At 42.6% G+C, this 25167-nt stretch overlaps 1 protein-coding gene across 4 annotated transcripts in view; it reads right to left on the bottom strand.

Moving 5' to 3' along the window:
• Window positions 1-21461, bottom strand: part of LOC122746943 (allantoinase, mitochondrial-like) — a 34829-nt gene extending 13368 nt beyond the window's left edge. The window contains exons 1-5 of one of the 4 annotated variants that reach the window (XM_043993070.1): window positions 21310-21394; window positions 16112-16249; window positions 14234-14391; window positions 8296-8447; window positions 3188-3302 (exon numbers count right to left, since the gene is read on the bottom strand). In XM_043993070.1, coding sequence (XP_043849005.1) covers window positions 3188-3302; window positions 8296-8447; window positions 14234-14380 — 414 coding nt within the window. In that variant the 5' untranslated portion in view covers window positions 14381-14391; window positions 16112-16249; window positions 21310-21394. Of the gene's footprint in view, window positions 1-3187; window positions 3303-8295; window positions 8448-14233; window positions 14411-16111; window positions 16250-21309 lie in introns of all 4 variants that reach the window. The other 3 variants (XM_043993069.1, XM_043993067.1, XM_043993068.1) reach the window with 3 other exon arrangements.
• Between the last annotated feature and the right edge of the window lie 3706 nt (window positions 21462-25167).

Raw genomic sequence — 25167 nt, forward strand, 5'->3', positions numbered from 1 at the left:
TAGAAAAGCAAGCCACAGGCAGTGGACCTGGCTTGCAGAAAGCTGGAGGCTTTGTATGATGTCTCTCCAGGCTCGAACACTAGATGATTCTAGGAATCCACCTGATTCCAGTTTCAATTCCTACAATAAGGGCCTTAACCAAGTTAGGACTGAGGAACAGGATATGGGAGACTTTCTGGGCTCCAACAAAATCTGCCATTTTCTCAGTGCCATGTGGGCAAAGATTTGTTATCATCTTAAATATCCAACTTAATTCTAATTTCTGAGCTGAGAGGAAAGGGGAGGAATCCTCGGAGCCAGTAGTTGTCCTTCTGGAGCACACACCCCCCCCCCTCCCCACGCACACTTCCTGAAGCTGCCCCACACAGGAGAAGTAGCTGACATGCCTCTCCTAGTGAAGTATTCACAATATCATAGAGTGACTGGTTTTTCTGGGAGTCATAGAGCTATAGAATTTTGAAATAAAAAGGGGCCTCAGTCATCTAAGCCCAACCCATACCTGAAAAGGATCCTCACCACAACATGCAACCTCAGAACCGACCCACTCCAGGACCATCATCTCCTCATTCCTGGAAGCTTTTTTGGCCGTTATATACCCCAGACTCACATGGAGCTTGAAATCCACTAAGATCTTTGGATCTTTTTCAGATAAACTGCTGTCTAGCTAAGCATCCCCCACTTTACATTTGTGAAATTGGTTCTTGGAACCTGGTTGAAAGATTTGACTTTTGTCTCCGTCTAGTTTTATCTTATTAGATTCAGCCTAGTACACTGGTTTGTCATGATATTTTGCATTCTGACTGTAATTTAAGGTGCTAGCTCTCCACCTCAGTTTTGTGGCATTGATAAAAGAAAATACACATTGAATGAGATTTTACCAAGAGAAAGTCTTTTGTTAGCCCATGTATGGTCATTTGGGGATCAGAAAACATGGTCTTATAAAAACTTTACTATTCATTCATAATCAGCCCTGCACAGGCCACATGGATGACTGGTTTCGGCTCCTTGGATTCACTTTGAAGAGATCATCTGTAAGCAGGAAATTGTCCAGAAATTTTTTTTTCAAGTGGTAAAGTCAGTGAAAAACATTCAAGGCTTGGTTAATGGAACTATGGATGGAGAAGAGAAGATCGAGGTGGGACAGAAAATTGCCTTCAATGTTTTCCCATAGAAGAAGGATCCAGCTTGTTTTGATTGGCCTCAGGGTGCAGATGTAGGAGCAGCAATGGGGGAAAGTTGCATGATGGCAGATTTAGTCTTGAAGTCAGGAAATCTTCCTAAGCAGGAGAGCAGGCCCAAAGTGGGCTCTCTCTCACTGGAGGGCTTGGAGCAGAGGCTGGATGGCCCTTCATCCAATAGATTGGAGAGAGGTTACCTGTTCAGGAATGAGCTGGGCTTGATGGCTTTTGAGGGCCCTTCTAACTCGGAAATTCTGTGATTAGATGATAAATAGAAGAGGCACAATCATGTTCCCATGGACCTAAGCCAGGTAAGTTGACTATGCTCTTTTCAAAGAGCATTTAAATGTGCATTTCATTCAATTTTCACAACCACAACCCTGAGTCGTGTTCGAGAGAAGTGTTATTATTCTATCAGGTTTGAGTTAGACCAGATGGCTGCTGACGTCTTAAAATTCTGGGATCCTGTTACTGTCCCCAGTGAGGATACAGAGAGACAAGGATCAATCTGTCCTGACTCTACTAATTGCATCTTCTATCACTGCTACAACCTACTTGCTCTTTTGGGATTGCCAGAAGCAATAACGAGATCATAAATATAGTGCTGGAAGAGGTCATGTGTTCTAACTCTCTCATTTTATAGATAAAGAAATGGGACCCAGAGAAGTGGAGTGACTTTGAAGTCACACACTTAACAAGAGATAAAGCCAGGATCTAAACCCAGGTCCTCTGAATTCAATTCCAGCACTTCATTCCACTGTAGATCCAAAAGAGAGGCAGTGTGGGATAGTGAAACCAGTCCTGGACTTCAATCTGAGTCAGGTGCTCATCTGTAAAAATAACACTTTTATCTGCCTTTATCTGCCAACTATCACATGGGCTAAATGGGACACTGCAGACACATGTTCTCTGTGACTGTTGACTATTACTTAAATCTAAGTGGTCTTTATTTCCTTCACCAAGGTCCTCTTCCAATGCCTCGTCTGGGTTTTTAAAGGCTGTTCTAGCAGAATGCCAGCTCAGGATGGTCCTACCAATCTATAAAGGTTCTGAGAATTGGCTCTGAGATGGAGCACATAACCAGCCTAGCCACATTTGGAGAGGTTCAGCCCTCTGGACAGCCATGAGGGGATGCACGTTTTGGTCAAAGCAAGTCTCAAGTTGTGTTAACTAAGTAATCAGTTCTCAAAATGAGGTCCATAGATACCTGGGGGTCCCCAAGATCCCTTCAGGGGTTCACAAGGACAAAACTGTTTTCACAATAATCCTGAGATGTTATTTGACATTACTCCTCTCTTTTCCAACCATATAACTGTGTGAAGCTGACTTTTCTTCATGCATGTCAACCAAACAACATAGTTTGACAGATTAAATAAAGAAGATAGAATTTAGTTGTCATCCATTAAGCCAAACATTAGAGATATTTGCAAAAATGCATAAAAGAATGCCACTCCACTAATTTTTTTGTTAATATGCTTATTTTTCATTAAAATGTTATTCATATTAGCATATAATGGGTTTATTGTTCTAAATGAATAAATATTTTAAATTGCATTAGTTTTATTTTCTAACATGGTAAATATCACTAGATATATTAATTAGATATTAATTATATTGATTATAATATTAATAATTAGTTATTTTAATTAACTATATTAATGAAAGCTCTCTGAGGTCCTCAATAATTTTTAAGAGTACAAAGGGATCCTAAGACCAAAAAGTTTGACAACTGCTGTACTGAATCATAGATGAAAGATTTTGGGGGGAGCAGGGATTTTTTTCTTTCTTTGTCTTGGGGATAGGGACCATGTTTTTACCTTTCTTTGTATCCTTCATGCTTAGCACAATGCCCAGCATATAGTAGGTGTTTAACAAATGCATGTTAATGGATTGTTAACTGACCGAATGACTGGCATTTATTGGATGTATTCTACATTCCAAGTATTGTTGTAGGGGCTTTCAGGGAGAGGATTGAACTCTGAGGGAGTAAATAGCATGGGATTACTCACAGCATTCCCAGGGATCAGACCACCCCAGAAAGCCACATCCACATGACATTGTCTTCTGGCTGCCCTGAGCTTGGTGTGGAAGTTGACCAAGGTGGTCGTTGGAGGCTGGCAGTTCCTAGAGAGGCAGAAGAAATAAGTGAGTGGGGCTTCCCTCCTAGCTAAGAACCCCCTCCCCCCAAGCTAGATGAGCTATGTATGGGTTGGGCTCATCAGTGCTGGGAGCTCTTCGGTGGCCATTTATGCCCTTATAGGCTGCAGGGCAGGAAGACCTCTGGGAGATCTGGAAGTCCAGTATAATGCTTGGGGAGGGATGGAGGGAGAGAGACTGGGCAGTGAGAAGAAGTGAGGAGAGCTCAAGGCCTAGAAGCGCTGGAAGGTCACAGAAATGTCAGCAACTGAAGGATGGTGCCAGCCGGGTCCTCTAGTCATCAGAGAACTTGCCAGTGTTGAGTTCAGTAAACCCACAAAGGTCTCAGTGCATATCTCCCACCGGAAGCTTCCACAATCCCTCTTACTGTAGGGCAGGACAACATGGTACCAGGAATGAAAAGTGAGCTTGGGATCAAGGGGCCTGTTGGCAAATCCCACCTCTGACACTCACTACCTGCGTGAACATGGTCACTTCAACCTCCTGGGCCTCAATTTCCTCATCTGTAAAGTGCGGGACAGATGTGAGGGCCTCTGACATTTCTTCCTGTGCTAAAGCTGTGATCCTATGCTGGGACTCCTAAGCATCTGAGGGCCAGAGTCCACCAGGAGAGGGCAGTGTTGGGTCATGTGTAATTCCAGGAAATCCCTGAAAGGGGGAGCTCAGAGACAATTTCTGGAGTGTTCCCTGGCAGTGCTGAATAGCAGACTGGAAGGAACCATGATTGCTGGAGGCAAACGTGGGCTCTGCCTGGCCAGCAGTCGTTATTTCCTTCCCACAAACCCCGGGGGCACTTATTAAAAAGGTGGTCCCTGAAGAGCCTGTGCTTGTCCCTAGGAGATTCCTCTGAGTTCATTTCTCTGAGAAAAGACTCCTTTTCTCCACCACCGATTCCTAAAGAGCTGCAGGAAAAGCAGCTCAGCCTCGGGATAGAACCCTCTCTCTAGGGAACTAAGGGAAGCAAAGTGTGTGTGTGTGTGTGTGTGTGTGTGTGTGTCCACATGCATACAGAAGGAATTCATTCAATTTAGTACTGATTATGCCCTGCCTGCGTAAAATGGGACTGGACTAACTTATCCCTAAGCCAACATGTCATTTTGCAGGATCTGAAAGGTTGTGATGTGGAAGGGGGCTAATCTTGCTCTGTTTGACCTCCGAGGCAGAACGAGGTGCAAGGGAGGGGTATACGTGTGATTTTTTTTGGGGGGGGGGTGTTGCAGGAGACAGATTTAGGCTCAATGTAGGGGAAATTTTTTTTACAATTTAAGGGACTTAAAGTGGAATGTGCTGTCTTAGGAAATAATGAGGTCAAGATGGGCATCGATCTGACCTAGAGCTGGTGGTGACAGCAGTTCCTCATCACTGTATCAATGCCCCAAAGGGTGGTCATAGCAGAGTGGGGGCCCCAATAGCCTGAGACTGGACAGTTACCTCCATTCTCTGTACCTGGAGTTGGCTCCATCTGCCGGTCAAGGACAGACTGACTGACATAATAGCCTAAGAGGCAGCTAGTGGCCTAGTAGATAGAGAACTGGGCCTAGAATCAGGAAGATGAGTTACAAATGCCCTTAAACACTTCCTAGCTGTGTGACCCTGGGCAAGTAACTTAATCTGCATTTGCCTTACTTTCCTCAACTGTAAAATGGTAGTCATAATAGGACCTACCTCCCAGGGTTGTTGTGAGGATCAAATGACATAATATTTGTTAAAAAACAACAACAACAACAACAACAGGGGCAGCTAGGTGGCGCAGTCAATAGAGCACCGGTCCTGGAGTCAGGAGTACCTGAGTTCAAATCCGGCCTCAGACACTTAACACTTACTAGCTGTGTGACCCTGGGCAAGTCACTTAACCCCAATTGCCTCACCAAAAGAAAAAAAAAAAGAGCTTTAATAAAAGATTTAAAACAACAACAACAACAAAACAAACAACCACCACAACAGCATCTAGCAGGCAGTTCCTGGCACACAGTAGGCACTTAAGAAATGATTGTTCCCTTATTCCCTAGGGGCGTGTGTCAGTCAATGCTCCTTGCCTGTCTTTGAAGCCCAGCCTCCCCCACTCTCTAAGTAGCCGGGCTCCTTCCTCCGCCATCCCTTCCACTGGCACGGGATCACCTCGTCTCAGAATTGTACAGGGACCTCCAAGGCAGAGGTCAGCTCGGTGTGCTTGTTCTCCTCATCCCAGTTTTACAGATGAGAAGCCTAAGGCTGAAGGAAAAGAAGTGACTTGCCTAGGTCGCACAGCAGGATTTGAACTCAGATTGTTCCAACTCTGCACTGTGGCACCAGCTGGCTGCCTTGACAGGAATCTCTTCTACCGAATTCCCAACAAGTGACCATCCCTTTCTCATTTGGAATTAAAGCCCCAAGTCTTCTCAAAGGCTTTAATAGCTTAACCACGTGAACAGATGAGGGCCCTTCCTTGAGAAGGTCTCCTCTGGATGCCAAAACCCACTTCAGCATCTCTCCTCCCCACCCACCCTTGATCAGAAGACAAGCTTTGTTTGCCGAGGTCATGGAAGCCTGGGCTTTGTGCTAAAACCCATCTTTCAAGTGGGGTTATGACGAATTAAAAGGCAGAGAGCCCTCAGGACAAAGACCTTAAAGTGGGAAACAGAAACAGCATCTTGTCTCTTTGTGACTTAAAATGCTAAGAGGTGGTTGTTTGTCCTTCCTTCTCAAAGAGGACCATGACATCTGGGAGTGATGTCATGACTTGCAGTGAATTGGGTTTAAGTGAGGCAGGGCTTTGCAAGGTCACCAACCTCACTCTCTCCTCCAGAGCCATCTGTGACCAGTGGTGAGATATACATCAGGATGACTGGAGATAGCCCTGGATGTTTAAGGCAATTGGGGTTAAGTGACTTGCCCTGGGTCACACAGCTAGTAAGTGTCTGAGGTGAAATTTGAATTCAGGTTCTCTTGACTCCAGGGTCAGCACTCTACCACTGTGCCATCTAGCTGCCCCACCTAAGATTCCAACAGTGAGAAGCAGGGAGAGTTCTCTGAAAGATAGAGAAAAGTACAGACACATATTTAGATTGCTATTCATGAGTGTCCATCTGGGTGTGGCTGCCTAGGCTTGGGGGACAGGACATGCCCTCCCTCTGGGAATAGACTTGGCATGTACCGGGGAGGTGGTATGGAAAAGCCTTGGTTCCAACAGACTGTGGGATTTGCTCCCCCTAGCCCAAGTCATACAGGTGAGATTGGATTAACAGGAATGACAGAAATTTTGAAGGAGGAAAGAATCCTAATTGAGCAATTTCATGTCTGGGCATGAAATACACCCTCAAGTCAGCTCCCCGGAGTTCCTGTTTTAACTGATTATGCTTGCTAACAAGGTGCTAAACTCAGCTGCTGCTAAGGAGCAAATGTAGTCACTGCTCTCAAATTTTTGCTGCCCTGGGGCAAAGTGGCAGCCACTGGATTGTAATTAAGCTCTGGCCTGAGTAGGGAGAGGGTTCTTGTATGTGAGTGTGTGTGGACCTGTCATTCACTAACAGCTGATGGTCATGGGGGACATCCTGTCATGGAGATCCTAGAAAGGTGGTCTTTGAAGTCCATCTTGTCCAACCTCCTCAGCTTATACACGAGGCCACTAAGGGCCTTGGAGGTTCAGCCTGGGCTCACATGGGTAATAAGCATCAGGGTGGAGGTTGGAACCCAGTTCCTCCCATTCTAGACTCAAGGTTTTCTCCACTGTAGCACCTCTAGGGTCCCAGCACCCACCACCCCCAAAGCCTGGTGCCAATGTGATCGCCTCAGTCATCTGGATCCTGGAGATACTTGTGACCATCAACCATGACCTAATCTCCTCCAGTCAAATATGATGCATAAGCAATGATGGCAAACCTCCCATCGAAGAGACCCTTTATAGTGACACAGGTGTGCCACTGGTGAGCATGGTGCGTGGCATAGAGTAGATGCATAATAAATGTCTGTTGACTTGGAAACTCTGGTTACTTGGACCTCACAACCCCATGAGGTACCCATTTATTTCTGTTTTACAGATGAGGGAACTGAGACTCAGAGAACTTAGGTGACTTGGGATCATTGATGTAAATCTGGAAGGGACCTCCGAGGTCCTTTAGTCTAACCCTGTCATCTTAGAGATGAGGCAACTAAAACTTGGGCAACTAAAGGGATTCGCATATGATCCCCCAGCTTGTAAGGTTCAGAGCATATTGATTCTAAGTCATATCCCTCTGTCTCCCACATCATGCTGCCCTTCTACAAGAGAGGCAGTATGGTGCAATAGATAGAGCTCAAGATGTGGAATCTGAGCACCTGGGTTCAAATCCTGGCTGTGTTATCCACTGCTTTTAGGACTGGGCAAGTTATTGAAATTTACTATGTGAGATAGAACAAGGCAACGTATATCAACATATAGATAACATTTAACACATAAGTATGATACAAATGCTACTTATCATCATAATTATTATTTCAGATTCCTTATCTGTAAAATGTAGATTTGATTAAATGATGCCCAAGGTCCCTTCTAGCTCTAAGTCTGTGTAAATGAATTTTGAAATGACATAAAACTATTAAATGTTGGCAAACGCAATAAGAGTAGGTAGACTGTGTATTCCTACAAGTTGTTTGTGGGAGTCTTTAGGGTCATGCTTCAGCCAGTAGACCCCTTCACCCATTTCTTTTCTTTTTAAAAAATAAACATTTTTATTTAAAGTTTTGAGTTCCAAATTCTATCCCTCCTTACCTCCCTAGATGGCCCCCTCTCTGAGGTGGTAAGCAATCAGATATAGGTTATGTGCAATTAAATAAAACATTTCCATATTAGTCATTTTGTATAAGAAGACTCAAAAGAAAAAAATGAAAGAAAGTAAAAAATAACACTTGTTTCTAAACCCCAATCTCCTCTCCGTTAAATAATGCTTGCACCATCCCCCAACCCCCTTTCCCAGCATCCTCCCCAATGTCCAGGGTACCGTACAGTGGCATGTCCACCAGAGTGGTGATGCCTCCAGCAGCTGCAGCCCTGGTGGCCGAGTGGAATCCCTCCCAGGCTGTGCGTCCTGGTTCATTGATGTGCACATGAGAGTCTACAATGCCAGGCATGACCACCAAGTCACCAACATCGAGCACCTGGAGAGAGATGGAAAAGAAAGGAAAAAAAATTTTAAAAAGAAAGAAAAAAGAGAAAGGAAAATGGAGGGATGAGCCTTAGCACTGAATGTATTACATTAAGGACAACTGATGTCATGAGAAGAAAAAACCATGAACCTGAGGAAAGGGCACTGAATTTGGAGCACAGGGGAGGAATGGTCAGAATCTCGGGGGCTAGAATGACATCTGTGCAATGATCTCCTTAAAGGAATTCAAGAAAGTGGCCAATTTGTGGATGCACTTTGGAAGTGGAGGGGGGGCAGTGGGGAAAGGATCAGGCAAACCCCTTTGGGCATATAGCAAATCCCCAGCATGCCTGGCCCTAGGCAGTATTTCCAGAAGCAAAAATAGGCTGTGGCTGGTCCTAATCTGCCCAAGTACAGACCAGAAAGAAACTGTCCTCTGGGCAGTGATGGAGCCCCACTGGATAGCAGGGGCCAAATTCATAAAGACTTCCAGAAACTTTCCTTGGTGGGGAAAAGAGAGGAGATCCTGAAACTCAAAAAACAATAATAATTTAACTTTGTTTTGGGGGGTTTCTTTGACCTACTTTGATCTAATTGTAATTTCATTACTACTATTCCCTAAATAGAGCACACACCCAGGACTGGGCATGTACATATACACACTCACATACACTCCTGCACACACAAATATATATGATGCTGCCAAGCCTTGCAACAAAAATTCAATTCATATTGATTTTGTTTGAAGGATGTTGATATACTTTCGAGCTAACTGTAGATACCATGGGGAGATTAGAGGACCCTGGTTTTAGAGCTGGCACATGAGCGAGATGGCATCTGGTCCAATCCTTTCATTTGACCAAGGAGGGAACTTGACATGTTCAACCAAGATCACAAAGATAGAAATGAAAGACCCACAACTCAAATCCAAACTGTCTGCCCCCAATTTTAATATTATTTTTTGTTTATCCCCTTTCCCCAAAAATCTTTATTATGAATTTAAACAATCATTAATATTTCAATGTACAAATAACAACAGAAAAAGGATTATCTATGAAACCTTGGATCTCAATCATGAACTGCTTGCTTTTCATTATATATTAAGTTTAACACAGCTGTTCTAACAGTCTTCCTTGTCTCTGCCCCCTTTGGAACTTCCTTCTGATATCTTCTGTGTTTGGTTTTAATGTTTTATTCATACCCATTCCTCCACTCTGTTCTCCCCACCACCCCAGAGCTGCCTCTCCATCCAAGGCTGAAGCCTAGAAACGACCGTAGGACATTGTCCAGTTGAGAATTGGCTCTTGTAGTAGAGGGTAATTCTGACTCCAGACCAATTTCTTACCTTATGGTTTGGTGAACAGGTCATGCTAACAACAAAACCTGGCACTTTCACAGTCCTTTCACATTTCCAAGGTGCTAGCCACACATTGTCTCATTCAATGTGGAAGAGAATGCTCTAGAAGCATTTTATAAAAATGCCTCTGCACTCCAAGTCACATTGGAGGCCCATTTTCTTTTCAAATGAAGACTTGGGGGGTTGGGGGTAGTGGCTATAGTGGAAAGGACCCCCAGGTCCTAAGCCAAATCCTGACAGTAACTCCCTGGGCAAGTCTCATTGCCTCCCAGCTTTCTTATTTGTGGAAAGAAGGACTTTAACCAAGTGACCTTCACAGTCGGTTCCAGCTCTAGTCTAGCTGTGATCTAATCAAAGCAGAGAACAAAGGAAATCTCACCTTCCTGTCCTGGACACTATGCCTAGAGAACATTGAACATAAAAGTTAGGAAGACCCAAGTTCAAATCCTGCAAAAAGACCCTTTCTAGCTGTGTGACCCTTTAAAATGGGGCAATAATACCTCTTGCTGAGAGGCTCAAAAGAGAGAATGTATTTAAAGTGCTTTGCTGGGGCAGCTAGGTGGTGCAGTGGATAGAGCACCGGCCCTGGATTCAGGAGGACCTGAGTTCAAATCCGGACTCAGACACTTGACACTTAACTAGCTGTGTGACCCTGGGCAAGTCACTTAACCCCAATTGCCTCACCCAAAGAAAAAAGTGCTTTGCTCACCTAAAAGGGCTCTACATATACCTGTGTCAGGAAATTACCCAGCTAATCAGTGACCTTCCTAAACTCTGGTGCCCTGAACTAAAGCTCGTTCTCTCAATGAGGTCTAACCAGGGCAGAGGGCAGTGGGACAATCATCTTCTTATTCCTGGAAGTTCCAGCCAGGGTGTGCTAGAGCCAGCTCATACTGGCTCCAAAAGCCAGTTGTTAAATTTTCAAGTATGATCATGGAAAGCTTGTCCATCAGCAAACTGCAAATCAGGACTTGATTTATAGTTTGCTGATTGTCAAGATTTAGGAAAGCGATGGAGACAGAGATTAAACTTCAAACAATACAGAATAAACTTTGGTGTCCTGTGTACATTGAGAGGAGAGCCGGTAATTAATTATTTACCAGCACATCCCAGGCGATGCCTCTTATAACACAGTCCAAGATAGCATTGGCTATTTTGTTTGTTTTGTTTGCCACATAATATCGTAGACTCACTTTCAGCTTGTGGTCTTCTAAATCCCCTTTTCCTAATGAACTCCTGGATAACCACAATCCTCATCTTGCACTTGTGAAGGTGATTTTTAGCATGTGATTGTGTCTTTACATTTATGCCTTTTGCCCAGTTCCTGGAACATAATAGGTCTTTAAAGAAATCAGTGTTGGCTGATTGATTGCTTTCATCTTATTCAAGTCAGCCCAGTTCTCTAGTCTCTTAGGATCTGTTTGGATCTGGACTTTATCATCCCACTATTCTTCCCACTTGGTTCCATCCACAAATCTGAAAGGCATACTTAAACTATGGTCTTCAAGCAAGCCATTGGCAATAAAGCCGAACAGCCCAGGGATGAGCACAGGGGGCAATCAAGGCACCGGAAACCTCCTTTCAAGGAGTCATTAAACCATGAATGACTACTCTTTGAGTCTGGCCATTCTATCAGTCCCAAATCCACACATTTGACCTATCATCTGGACTACAGGTCTCCAACTTTTCCATTGGAATGGCATGAAAGACTTTGTCAAAAGCTTGGCTGAAATACAGGTAAACTTGATAACATCCTCCTGATCTGCCAAGTCAGTTTCCCTGTCCCAAAATGACATAAAGTTCATTTGGCATGATTTGGTCTTGATAAAGCCCAGCTAGCTCCTGGTGGTCACTATTTTCTTTTTTAGAGTTTCATCAACCACCCTTTTAATAATAGCTTCTAGAATTTTGCCAGAAATCAACATCAAGTTCACAGGCCTATCTATAGTATGAGGACTCCATCTCCTGAAAATTGGGACAGCACCTTCCCTTCTCCAACCTGTGGCACCTCCCCTCTTTTCCATGACTTTTCAAAGATGGCCAAGTATGGCTTCATAATTAACCCCTCCCAGGTTTCTCAGCACCCAAGGCCAGAGGTGAGCTGGACCAGGTGACTTGAGCAGAACTGGATGCTTCTCTACTCTCTTTGTCTAGTCTATCAACTGTCTATTGGTCATTTTGTTATGTTTCGTTACGTGGTTTTCAGTCCAAAGATCATTCTTCTTGACAAAAGGCAAACATGAAACAAGAGCTAAGCTGCCCCATTAGGCCCCAATAGCTAGCTCTGTGATAACTTGTTTTGGACAGAGAGCTCAGTAACAGCCCATACCAATATAATACGACCAAAGTGAACTTAACTAGGTCAGACCTATAAGCCGACATGAGATAAAACTCTAATTTGGCTCAGTCTGACTTGTGAACCTGACTTGCCTATGGTTGGCATAAACCTGGTAATGTCTGAGTCATGTCCATCAATAACAACTGCCATTGTTTAAGTACACAACTGTGTGTTGAGGTCAGGCATCCTAAGAGAGACCTTGGTGTCCTAAAGAGAGATTTGCCTTGGTGACTGTAGGCTTTGCTTAGAGAATTCTTGTTCCATGTCTAAGCAATGCTCATTTTGAGAAGGAATTAAGTGGGGGTCTGTATGTAGCTATTAATCAATCAATAAACATTTATTAAGCACCTACTATGTGCCAGGTACTGTGCTAAGCAGTGGAGATACAAAAAGAGGCAAGGTGGTTCCTGCTCTCAAGAAGCTTCCAGTCACTGGGGGAGACAGCACATAAATATATACAAAGCAAGGTATTTACAAGATAAATAGCAAATAATTAACAGAGAGTAGCTGGGTAAGTGATTTTTTTTCCATTCTGCTACAATGTCCAATTAAGGATTATGAAGATATACAAATGGCTAAGAATTGGAAACAAAAGGGATGCCCTTCAATTGGGGAATGGCTGAACAAGCTGTGGTATATGATGGTTATGGGACATTATTGTGCTCTAAGAAATGACAAGCAGGATGATTTCAGAAAAACTGTGAAAGACTCACATGAATTGATGCAAAGTGAAGTGAGCAGAACCAGGGGAACATTGTACACAGTAATAGCAATATTGTTTGATGAAGAACTGTGAATGACTTAACTATTCTCAGCAATATGATGATCCAAGACAATCCTAAAGGACTAATGATGAAGCATGCTATCCACCTCCAGAGAAAGAACTGATATTGATTGAACACAGACTGAAGCATGATATTTTCATTTTCTTTCATTTTTTTCTTTTATTTGAGTCTTCTTATACAAAATGACTAATATGAAAATATTTTACACAATGGCACATGTATAACCTATATCTAATTGCTTACCGCCTCAGGGAGGGAGGAGAGAAGGGAGGGAGAGACGGACAAAATTTTGAACTCAAAACTTTAAATAAAAATGCTTATTAGGAAAAAAATACAGCCAAAATAGTACACTCAATCTCTCCCTGGCATTAGAAGTAGATTAGAATCCTAACATCTGAGTTCAAAAGTATCCATCAGCCTGTCAACCAATCAAGTGCCTACTGTGTGCCAGCACTATTGTAGACACTGGGGACAGGCAACCTTTCTATACTATATCTAGCCAGGCACTCTCTCTCTTTTGCTTAAAGATCTCCAATAAGGGGTCACCCACTACCTCCCAGGGCAGCCTGTTCCACTCATGGACAACTCCAACTGGTGGGAAGGTTTTTTCCTGACCCTGAATCTACATGTGTCTCTTTGCAGCTCGTACTAACTATTCCTCATGTCTCGTCCTATGGGGCCAAGCAAAGTGAGTCCAGTCTAGTGTAGTGGCTAATGCACAGAAACGCCCAAAGATGATCAGCTGTTTGACACCCAACACCTCTAAACCCATACACAATAAAGGAGATCTCTCCCCTAAGTGAATGTGTCTCTGTTTACATGGGCACCGTGGGATGAGGTAGGGCAAGGGAGGGTGATTCCTATCCACACACTGCAGTGGGTGAAATGTGGCATGTGAGCTGTGTGAGGGGGGCTGCCCATGGGGGTGCATGATCAGGCAGTTGAGCCTGTTTTGCTTAAGGGACCTGGAAAGGGAGAGGGAGCCTCCTGGAGAGTTGTGCAGGTGGATAGATAGGCCAGATCAGTTGGGCTGCTTGGGCAAAGTGGAGGGTCAATGGCAGGAATCCTTAGGGAATAGTCTGACCCTTTGGTCCTGCATATCTGAGCAAACAGTTTTGACCTGCAGATAAGGGTGTCCCCTTGAAAATGTTTACTCTCTTATTCAAAAATCTGAGTAGTCCCTATTTGCTTGACAAAGGCCAGAGGGTAGACAGATGCCTGCAAATGTTTCTGGAGTACAAACTTGTCCTTGCCCACCCGCCCACAAACCCAAACACCCCAGGACATCCTGGGCTGGGCCAGGCTGCCCTCATACTTGCCTTCTCCCCCTGGCTCTGGACTCTGCTTCCAATGGGCAGAATATCAGTGATTTGGCCATTGGTGATGACAACATCTGCTGGGATAATGGCATCATTTGTCACCACCTGACTGCTTCTGACGACTGTGACCTCCGAACCCACCTCCATTCCAGATGCTCCTGAGAATGGGAGAGTGTGCTGTCAAAATACAAAGGCAGATCCTTTAAACAAGAACCACATTGTCCTTCATCTACTCAAACGGGTTGTCCAAGGAATAAACAGATATCTATCTATCTATATACATACATACATACATGTATATATATGTATATATACATGTATTATGTATGTGTGTGTATATATGTGTGTATATATATATATATATATATATATAAAATTTGATGTCTAGCTAAGCTGTTGCTTGTTGCCCCCTCAGGGTAAGTCCCTACCAATTAGAGGTGTCCAAGTGGCTCTCTAAAGACCCTAAGGATGTTGCCATGCCTCCTGGCTGGACCGCACTGGAGCTTAGAAAGCACATTCCTTCCTCCAGTCCAGAGGGAGGCTGGAATGTGACGCTCAGGGAAGCTATCCCTTGCCTGTGGTCACCCAGATAGTCATTGTGGGAGCCAGCATTTGACTCCAATACTCTTTCCAGGATGCCCTATCTCCTCCCACCTAGGACAGACAAAAATCTAGGCTTATTACTTTCCCCCTCAGATCCCTTTCCCTTCCCTTCCCATCACACTTCTCCCTTCCCCCTTTCTTCATTTCCCCTCCTCCTTGACTCCCCTCTCATTTCTCCCTTTCTCTCTCCTCCTGTCCTCTCATCTTTCAGGCTATACACAAATACATGTATATATACATACATACCCCCCCCACACACAATATATGTATTTTCAACACTTGGCACAGTGCCTGGCACACAGTAAGTGCTTAATAAATATTTTTTGACTGTTTATTGACATATTTCTTTTAAATACAGGCAATGGGGAAAAGGGCAATGCCAAATGCCAGATTTCAAAACTGGTAAGGAAGGCTTCATGATGTAATCTTCGGTTGTTCAGTCCTGTCCATCTCTTTGTGATCCCATTTGGGGCTTTCTTGGCAAAGATACAGGACTGGTTTTGCCATTTCCTTCTCCAGCTCATTTTATAGGTGAGAAAACTGAGGCAAACAGGGTTAAGTGACTTGCCCAGGGTCACACAGCTAGTAAATGTCTGAGGCCAGATTTGAATTCAGGTTTCTAACCACAATCCTAGCATTCTATATCTACTGTGCCACCTATCTGCCCTTTGATGTGATGTTAAATAATTATAAATAAGGGGGCTTGCTGGATCTTTTCTTAAGAATGGGTCTTGGGGGGCAGCTAGGTGGCGCAGTGGATAGAGCACTGGCCCTGGATTCAGGAATACCTGAGTTCAAATCTGGCCTCAGACACTTGACACTTACTAGCTGTGTGACCCTGGGCAAGTCACTTGACCCCCATTGCCCCACAAAAAAAAAAAGAATGGGTCTTGGGACAGGTAGGTGGCACAGTAGATAAAGCACCAACTCTGGATTCAGGAGGACCTGAGTTCAAATCCAGCCTCAGGCACTTGACACTTACTAGTTGTGTGACCCTGGGCAAGTCGCTTAACCCTCATTGCTGAGAGAAAGAGAGAGAGAGAGAGAGAGAGAGAGAGAGAGAGAGAGAGAGAGAGAGAGAGAGAGAGAGAGAGAGAGAGAGAGGGAGGGAGGATTATCAATATGGACCACTCATTGATGCACAACTCCATTTCTGGCAGCTCTTCTTCCTCATTGGTATGACAATTTGTGCTGTGAAGGTGGGTACTGGGAGCTATTTGTTGAGACTGGTTTACATAAAACAACACTCCTCATTTCGAAAAGCACAGACTCTACCTCGTGCTGCTAACAGAGCATCCAGGGCCCTTCGGTTCTGGAGCACTACCCGGGCAAGGGAGTCCACTTGCTTTTTAAGGAGGTTGTCTCTTCCATGAACCAAGGCAGCAGCAGAAGCTGCTCCCTACCCAGCTATTCCTAGGAAGGCAAACAGAAGCATAGGTAGAGGAACAGCATGCTTGTTATGTTCTAGTGTGGCTACTTCAAAAGAGGGTTTGGGGAAAAGTGTGGAATCAAGGAGATAATATGATGATGGGAAAGTGAACTAGGGCACATATGCCAGTCCAAAAGGGAGGTCCTGTAAGACATGGAAAGTCTGTGAAAGGGTCCAAAAATCAGAGTGGGCTGGCCAGGCCTCTGTGTGAGAGTCAGTAGTCATGCAAAGCCAGAAGGAGGATAGGTTCAGGAGGGTTACAGCCCTCCCAACTAGGGGGTCTGAGTGGGTGTGGAGTGACATGAGAAGGACTGAGCATTGTCAAATGGTGAGCAGAGCAAGCTGTGAAGAAAGACCCCACAAATAACAACACCTGATACCAAAACCAATCCCACCTGTAGGAGAAATCAACAATAAGGTTAAGCATCACAAAGTGACCTGACAAGGAGGATAGGGCACACACAGATAGGGCCAAGTCCTTGGGATGCAAGGTATACTCAGCCCTTGTCTGGGGTCTTGAAAATGCAGTCTCCTCTAACTGTTGGTTACTTCTCATCCTCTGACTCCTGGGGTAAGCTGTCTGAGGCAGCTGTCCTCCACTTAGGTCCTTGGGTGAGCCAGAGCCAAAGATTCCCACGGGGCTGGGCAGTCCAAACCAGTTCAGCAGCCCTTTTGGAAGTGTGAGATATGTATCCAGGACTGAATCCCCAGGAGCACTGGTTGTAGGCAGCACCACTTGATAACAGTCCTGTCAACCTAGGCTTAAGAGAGTCCTTATGGACATGTTTTTTTTTTCTATAGACCCAATCACCTGATTCGATTAATGTCTCTCCTGCTGATACTAACCTCAGATCTCAGATGTTGCTTCCATTAAGCTACTAATGTCTGTTAAAGAGCCCAATCAAGGACAATCCAAAGATACAGGAAACCTCAAAGGAATCTTTAGGGTTCCAGAAAAAGCTTTCCCTGCTGACAATAAAATCTAATCACAGTAGGTTTGTACATAATTGTCATCAGCCTCAAACTATTGCAATACATAAACTAACAGAAAAAATGCAATGTGCCTTCCAAAACTTACAAAAGATCTTTTACCTCAACATACACCCGAAGGTTGTTTTTGGTTTGTTTTTGTTTGTTTTTAATGTAAATACTTCCTAAAAGCATTTTCCCTTCTTAAAAAAAAATCTTAAAATTTATCCTGATGTTAAAAGGAATAACCACTAACTTTCATTCAGTAAATTACTAGAATGACAAATATCTCTTCAACCTCAAAGCAAAAGAAATAAATCTGTAAAATTGAAATTTATCAAGATTGAGTTGGTGTAAAAAAAAATGTCTGAAGCCTAAATAGATCCTAAAAGTATTATAACAAATAAGTTCTTAGTTACCATCCCCCTTTCATCAAATGGTGTTGGCAATGGGGAGAAAATTCAGTTACTTCTAAACCAAAAATGGAAAATATCCAATTAAACTAGCTATATCAACATCATAAAGTTTACCAGGCCTTTAAATTCTTGCTCAGTATTTTTTCTTTCCTTTGCCTTTAATCATATCACTAGTAATCCAGAAAATCAATTACATTCCAGAATACCACATAGTGAGTGTGAGACAGTTTACTTAAACCCCTAGAAAAAGATTGACATTTATACTTATATCCCTCCTTAAGGGAATTTCACATTCACCTTTTAAGGCAAAATTAATCTTTTAACCGTGGTGGAATTTGTTAATATTGAATTGTTTTGAGATGTATATAACCTCCACAAATAACCTTAGATGAAATTCACTCTATCCTAAAAGTAGCCTTGAAATTTTCACTCCCACTTCACCACACAGAAAAACCTTTTGTATTGGTGACTGTAAGGATTTATAAAGAGATAATCCTAAGAATATTTTTAGATTAACAAGGAAGATTTTACAAGGTATTTCCTTTTTATAATTACCTATTTTCCCTTGTAAAAATATCTATGTCAATATTAGATTAAAACTATAACTCCAAATAGCTTAGATACCAATTTCATAATTTTTAGAAGTGATGATTTTAGGTGAACTTCCTTAAATACAGGAAAAACTTAGAAGTTTATAAGTCCTTGCAGTGTTTTAGGACACCTGGGTCTGTAGGTTTGAGAGAATGTGATAACAGATTCCTAAAGCATTAACTCTCTCATTGTTGTTTAACAGTACAATTCTTAATCTAATAGCAAATGATTTTCTGTGAAAGTGTAGAGGAAGTGTACATTCACCTAACTTAAGATCACCCGATTGGTAATTGATTGGTTCTATTTAAAAAAAACTAATCCTGTTTGAGGTATTGTTCTGTTTCTAAATTTTCTTATGGTGTATAATTTGGTAAACAATTGTATCAGCTATGGCAAAAAACAAACAAACAAATCAATAGCACCATAGCTGATAGGTGAATGTACACTTGCTCTACACTTTCACAGAAAATCATTTAAATAACATTTGCCCTATGCCAAGCACCTCACAATCATGTGATCCTCAGAACAACCATGGGAGGCAAGCTCTATTGTTATCCCCTTACAGAAAAGTAAACTGAGACAGATAGAACTTTCTTGGGACTATATAGCTAGTAGATTTCTTAATGCCAAATAACAAATATATTTAATATTAAGTCCTAATTTACCATAATAATTTTGATAGAAGAACACACATTCAGACCACATTATATCCTTTGGAGCAGATTTTGGCTTAAATCAAATCAACTGTAGGTTTATAATAGCTAATGATAACATTTTAATGTCTATAGACTAATACTTTGCATTGTAAAAGAAAAAGATTACCATTCCTAAATTCATATAATACTTTTGTTAAAGACATCTGATGACAATTTCCTATCTAGGTGCAAATTTGTTTCCTACTTTCTCAATGAGCTAAAACCTCCTGCCCTCCTTTGAAACTTGTCAGATAACAAGCTGAGGTTAATTCAAAATGTACTTAGCCTGCCACTTTTCTTCTAGCCCAGGCAAAGGGACCTAAGGAATTTGGCTTACTGTTCACTGACAGAGTGTGGCTGTTTCCATAGGCAGACACCTTTGAGTTAAACACACAGGACGAAAAGGAGTCAATTTTAAAACTCTCAATTGAATCGCACCAGGAGACATTTAAGATTTTGCATAATAAGCACACAGCTGATATTTTTACCATATCCAATATTGATGTAGCATTAGATTTAATGTCTTCCCAGAAATTTATCCTAAAAGGTGGTTAGATGAGATTAAGTACTTGACTATCTAACTTTACTAGTTGGATACTGAAGACAAAGGCTGAAATTCTTTGCTTTGAAATTTCTAGCTCAACTAAAACCAACTCACTGTACTTTACTGAGCATACAGATAGATTTTAAAGTTTTAAAATATAGATGAGGATATTTTTAAAGGTTCCTGCTGTGCCCACTTTATAGAAAACCATTATTACTATTACAAGTCTTTTAACAATTAAATCCATAATGCAAAAGAATTTAAGAATTCACATTCTAACAATATCTCTAATATAATAAACAATTAAACTGCTAGGCACTTTTACACATTACAAATCATGTAACTGAGGTAAGGCTTAAAACTACACAAATTTCTTGATACAGCATAATAATGATACATTTCGGTTAAAATGAGACCAGAATTAATTCAATGACACCTGGATCTATTTTCCAAATGATATCATATAGACCCTCAACTGATAATTTCAATCATCTTAATATGATTTCACATAAAAACCATTTATTCCAAGCATTTCATATTTCCTGGTTTTCAGCTATTCTGCTACAAAAGATTTTAAAAGTGGCAGTATGTAACAAATTTTAACTATAATAAATCCTAGTACAATCAGGCAACAGTTAGGCAATTGCTCCTTTCCTCTATAATAGAAACTGCCACATGGAATGAAAGGGGTTTAGAATATGTGGCATAATCCGTATTGATGATAGCTCCCTGCAACTTGTCTATTGGCTTTCAAATCAAGCTACAAAATTGCTATTCTCAATCTTTCTACTCAAAACAAAATCAAACTTCCTTACACCCTTTCAATATGCTTAAACCATCTGAAGCTAGATTTTTCCCTCCAGCTTTTATTTCTTTCTCCTAATCTTGCAAACCCATTACTCAGACCAGCCCACTTCACTTTACCTACACAACCATATCCCAGACTTCCCTTATTTGTCTTTCCCTCTTTAAAAAAATATTTTGAACATTCTAAGAAGATTTTACATTATTTTATAATTAAGTAGGAATCTCATACAGGTTATAGCAACATACCATATAAAAGGTTACCTTTAAATTGATCAGTACTGAATTTTAGTTTGTATGATTCCCCAAATAGCTGGAAGCCTCAGAGGCCATGTAGTTCAACTCCCTTGTTTTACAGAGTAGGAAAATAGTCCCTGAGAAGCAGGAGGTTCTCAGGTTTAGGGAAGGTAAAGTTACCTTCCTCATCTAAAATAATGAATTCTGCTGGGGGCAGCCCCTACTCAAATAATCTTTGGGGTTAGTCAGTGGCTGTTAACTTCTCGACCCAATCAAAGAGGTGCATAAAGAGATCATAAACAGATCTTGGGGGCTGCAGAACACCATGTCTGTACCGTTAAAACTACATCCTGTCCTTACACTGATGGATGGAGGTGGGGAAGAAAGGTGAGGTGGGTTGGGAGACACTCCCTTACATTTCTTGTTAGTGTCTCCACTTTACAAACATTATCTCATCTGATCTTCACAACAAGCCCTCAAGGTAGGTACTACAGGCAACACTCCCCTTTCCATGTGGAAACTGAAGCAGGCTCAGTGAGTTGCCCAATTGACCTAATGGGATTCAAACCCAGGTCTTTCTGACCCCAAGTTTGAGACTTTACATGAGTGCAATGATGTGATAAAAATCAAGCTCCTTTCAGGGGCCCCAGAGGCCAAAGCCCTGCTCTGTGCTGTATATTGTCCCATTTCCCAGATACAGGCACCAGCCCCAGAAGTCTTTAGCACTGGGCATCCTTACGGGATAGACTCTGCCTCCCACTCCCAGAGTATGTTTGCTCAGGACTCACCTCAGGCTATGCTAACTGCTGCTTGAGGATCTTTGGACTGCTAGACTCCTGGCTCTGCTCTCACCTTCAGGATTTCCCTTCTCCCCTTGGTTTTCCCTTCCTTTTATGCCAAGTCAAGCCCCTCCCCCACCTGCCTCCCAGTTCCCAAGGGGGTGGGATTTTCTGGCATTTCCAAAATGAGCTTTCACCCTGGCAGAGTGAATGGCATCCTGGGCAAATGCTGGGCAGAGTTTGGCTTTCAGTCTTCACTGCCCCCTGCCCCCATCCTTCTCCCTCCTGGCAACAAAGTCTAGGGGGGAAAAACAAATGTTATTTTGGGTTTGTTTGTCAGCCAGCTTCAATATATCAACAACTCAATCCTATTTGTGAGACCTTGAGCTGGGCTCTCCCCGTCTCTAGACCTTAGGCTCCCTCTCTGTTGAGCAACTGAGGGAGTTGCACTGGAAAGACCCTTCTTGTTTGGCTGTTTGGTAAGCCCAGGAGACCTGGCTCTGTCCGCTCATTGGCTGTGCGGCCTCAGGCAGGTCACCTGCCCTTTCTGGGCCCCTCCTTCCTCATCTGTAGGATGGAGGGAGCTGAATGAGAGTGTTTTCAGATTTCTTTCACTCTAAATCCTGTGATTTTGTGATCCGATACCTTGACTCAAATGACACCTCCTCCATGAAGTCTTTGCTACCACTGCCTTTGTGTCAATGACCCCTCCCCATTCCCTAGGCCCTACTGTATTATGGGATCACAGGGCTCTTAGAAGTTAACTAGCTTCTCCAACCTCCTCATTTACAAAGCTGGAAACTGAGGCCCAGATGGGCACCATAGTATCATAGATCTAGGCTAACTCCTTAATTTTATTTCATTTTAAAATTATTTAGATTTTATTTTTAGTTCTACATTATCTCATTCCCACCTTCTCCCCCCCCCCACCTAACCCCTTCATTTTACAGAAGAGAAAACTGAGGCCAAGAGTGATCCTAGATGGTAGATCTGGGAGGGAATGATGCTCAGAAGCTATCTAGCCCAATCCTCTCATTTTATAGATGAGAAAAATGAAGCCTGAAGGGCTTGAGTCACTTGACCAAAACCACCCAGGTGGTGAGAGTTGCTAGAATTTGAAACCAGGTTCTTGGACCCCAGTGCCAGTATTATACTCTCTGCTGTACTTTTCATGTGAAATTGCATGGATTATACGTTTCATGAGGACAGGTTTGGTGTCTCCTATTAACTTTGCATCTACTCTAGTATCCAACATGGTGCTTGGCATACAAGGGGCGCTTAATATGTGTTTGTCAAATGAATGAATGAACAAAGGCATGAAGGAAAAATAAACATTACCCAGGTCAGGGTACTATTCAAAAGTGGTGTCCCCAAACAGGTTCATCTTCAGTGGGGAACTCCTGAGAGGCAAATCTGCCACTCACTGGGGGTATCTAAGGGTCAACCAAATGTCTGTACCCTGAACCCTTCAGGAGAGAGAGGCTCTAAATCAACCCAGGAAATGCCCTCAATGGTTTCTCTTTATGCCTTTAAATCTTTGACCCCAGTGCCTTCCCCTGAGCCTTTTCTTTCTCTAGATAGTTCAACACTCCATGGCCACCTCAAGTAGCTCTTGGGCTGCCTATCCATAATCCCCCCCCTCTAGTCCCAAGACAGCCTCAACCCCTTTCCTTATGATCTGTCTGCTTGGTTGGCAACTTTTGTGTCATTTCTTGGGTCCATTGCCCATCTATGTCCACCCTGTGTTTCTCCATTGCACTTTGAGTCACCAAAAATTCGAATCTTCATAGCTCATAGTGTTCCCATATTCCCACATTCCCAACCCTTAGAACATCCCATGATAAAATGTTAGACTTCTAGAAATGAATCCTTGTTCCAGAGGGTCTTGGGAAGCACTGCACAGGTTCCCATTTGCAAATGGTCTAGCCTGGTCTAGACTCTGTTCAAGTCCAACAAAGCCTAGTGAATGGCTCCTGACCATGAACCCTAGCTTGGCTTTTGAGGACTCAGAAACATTGGGAGGAGCTATGCTATAGGTCCCATGATGGAGTTTGAGGTATAGAACTGCTGTAAATTTAGAGACAGGAGGGGCCTGGCTTCCAGGCCATGTGGTCTCAGTCTTCATTTTATAAATGAAAAAAACTGAGGATCAGAGAGGTCAAATAACCCACCCAAGGTCATACAGATAGTAAGAAGAGGCAATCATGAATCCCTTAGAGTCATATCAAGAAATGCAAGACATCTCAGAGCTCATGTAGTCCAACTACTTAATTTTACAGAGGAGGAAACTGAGGATCATGTAGGATAAGCAACTTGAACAAAGTTAAACAGATAGTAATGGGCCAACCACTTCAGTCTCCCCGGTAAGGAAAGAAATAGAACAGAAATTTCAAAATTACCATGTAGAGACTTGTTGAATTCCTCCAGAGTGGGAGACAGAAGGAGAATAGGCTTGGTGCTCCTACTTTCCACTTGAGATTTGAGACACTAGGCTCACTCACTGGCCACCTCCCTCATGCGGTCTTCCATGAATTCTCCTATTGTGAATGTCTTCACTCTCCTCAAATTACCTCATACTTGCTTGATCTATCTGCCTAGTATGATGTAAACTCCTGAACAACAGAAATTATTATTATGATTGATGTTATTAATAATAATCCTTGCACCTGGCCACAGAACAGGACAATTTTTTCCCATCTGGATCTGGGATTTTATCCATGTGTGTAACTCCCAGTGTAGAAACCCCCTCTAAGGATATAGATTGGCAAGCCCTTGGCAGCAGAGAGGTTTTTTTAAATCATAAAAGTATTTTTATTATTTTCCAGTTACATGTAAAGATAGTTCCCTTCCCCCTCTCTAAGACAGAAAGCAACCTGATATAGATTATACATAATTATGTATAATCACGTGAAATATATTTCTGCATTAGTCATGTCATGAAAGAAGAATCAGAACAAAAGGGAAAAACCTCAAAAAAGAACAAAAGCAACAAAAGTAGAAACAATATGGTTCTATCTGAATTCAGATGGCGCAGCTCTTTTTTCTGGATGTGGAGTGCATTTTCCATCATGAGTCTTTTGGAATTGTCTTTGTATGAGCAGAGAGTTTTAAAGAGCTGCTTGGGACACCAAGAAATTAAGTAATTTGTCTGAGTTCACACAGTTAGTATTTGGTAGAGGGACTTGGCCTAGGGGTTTGAGGCTGGTCCTCTGCTTACTATCCCATACCCTATATGTTGAAATTCTGAAAGGACATGCACAAGAGTAGCACTAATCAAATAGACATAAATGGGGTTGCAACCTGCATCACTGGAGGGAATATCCCAGCGATGAGATTCCATCTCCATCAGAGTTATGGAGTCATTTAAACCAGCCACCATTATTTCTCTGGTACCTTCCATGTACCTTCCATGATATCTTAAACAATAACAATTTTAAAATGCAAAGACAAAAAAAATGGAACCCTTCTCTCTAAGCAAAGACATTGGAGAACCCCCAAAGCCTTCTGGGTAGGGGAACATGGCCATTCAGAAATGTATCTACCCAAAGGTCATCAGAGAGTGAGTGGGTCATGGTCTGCAGGTTGGCTACAGTGAGGCAAAACAGCTGAGGGATCTTGGATGGGCCCAACTCAAAATGGGCTCCAGTGTGAAGACAGTTTTTGGCTGACTCTCCCAAAACACAGAAGAGAGCCAGGCTGAGTGTTTTCACTAGGAACCAAACAGATATATCATGAGGTTTGTTAAAAATTAAATCATCCACTTTTTTTTTGTCTGGACAAGGTTCAGCATAACTAAAGTGCCCTGTAGAATTGGGTCAGGGGGTAGGGGTCAGGGAGAAGGAAACAAACAATTAGGATAAGAAGAGA

The sequence above is a fragment of the Dromiciops gliroides genome, chromosome 3 (assembly GCF_019393635.1).
Source record: "Dromiciops gliroides isolate mDroGli1 chromosome 3, mDroGli1.pri, whole genome shotgun sequence".
NCBI lineage: Eukaryota > Metazoa > Chordata > Mammalia > Microbiotheria > Microbiotheriidae > Dromiciops > Dromiciops gliroides.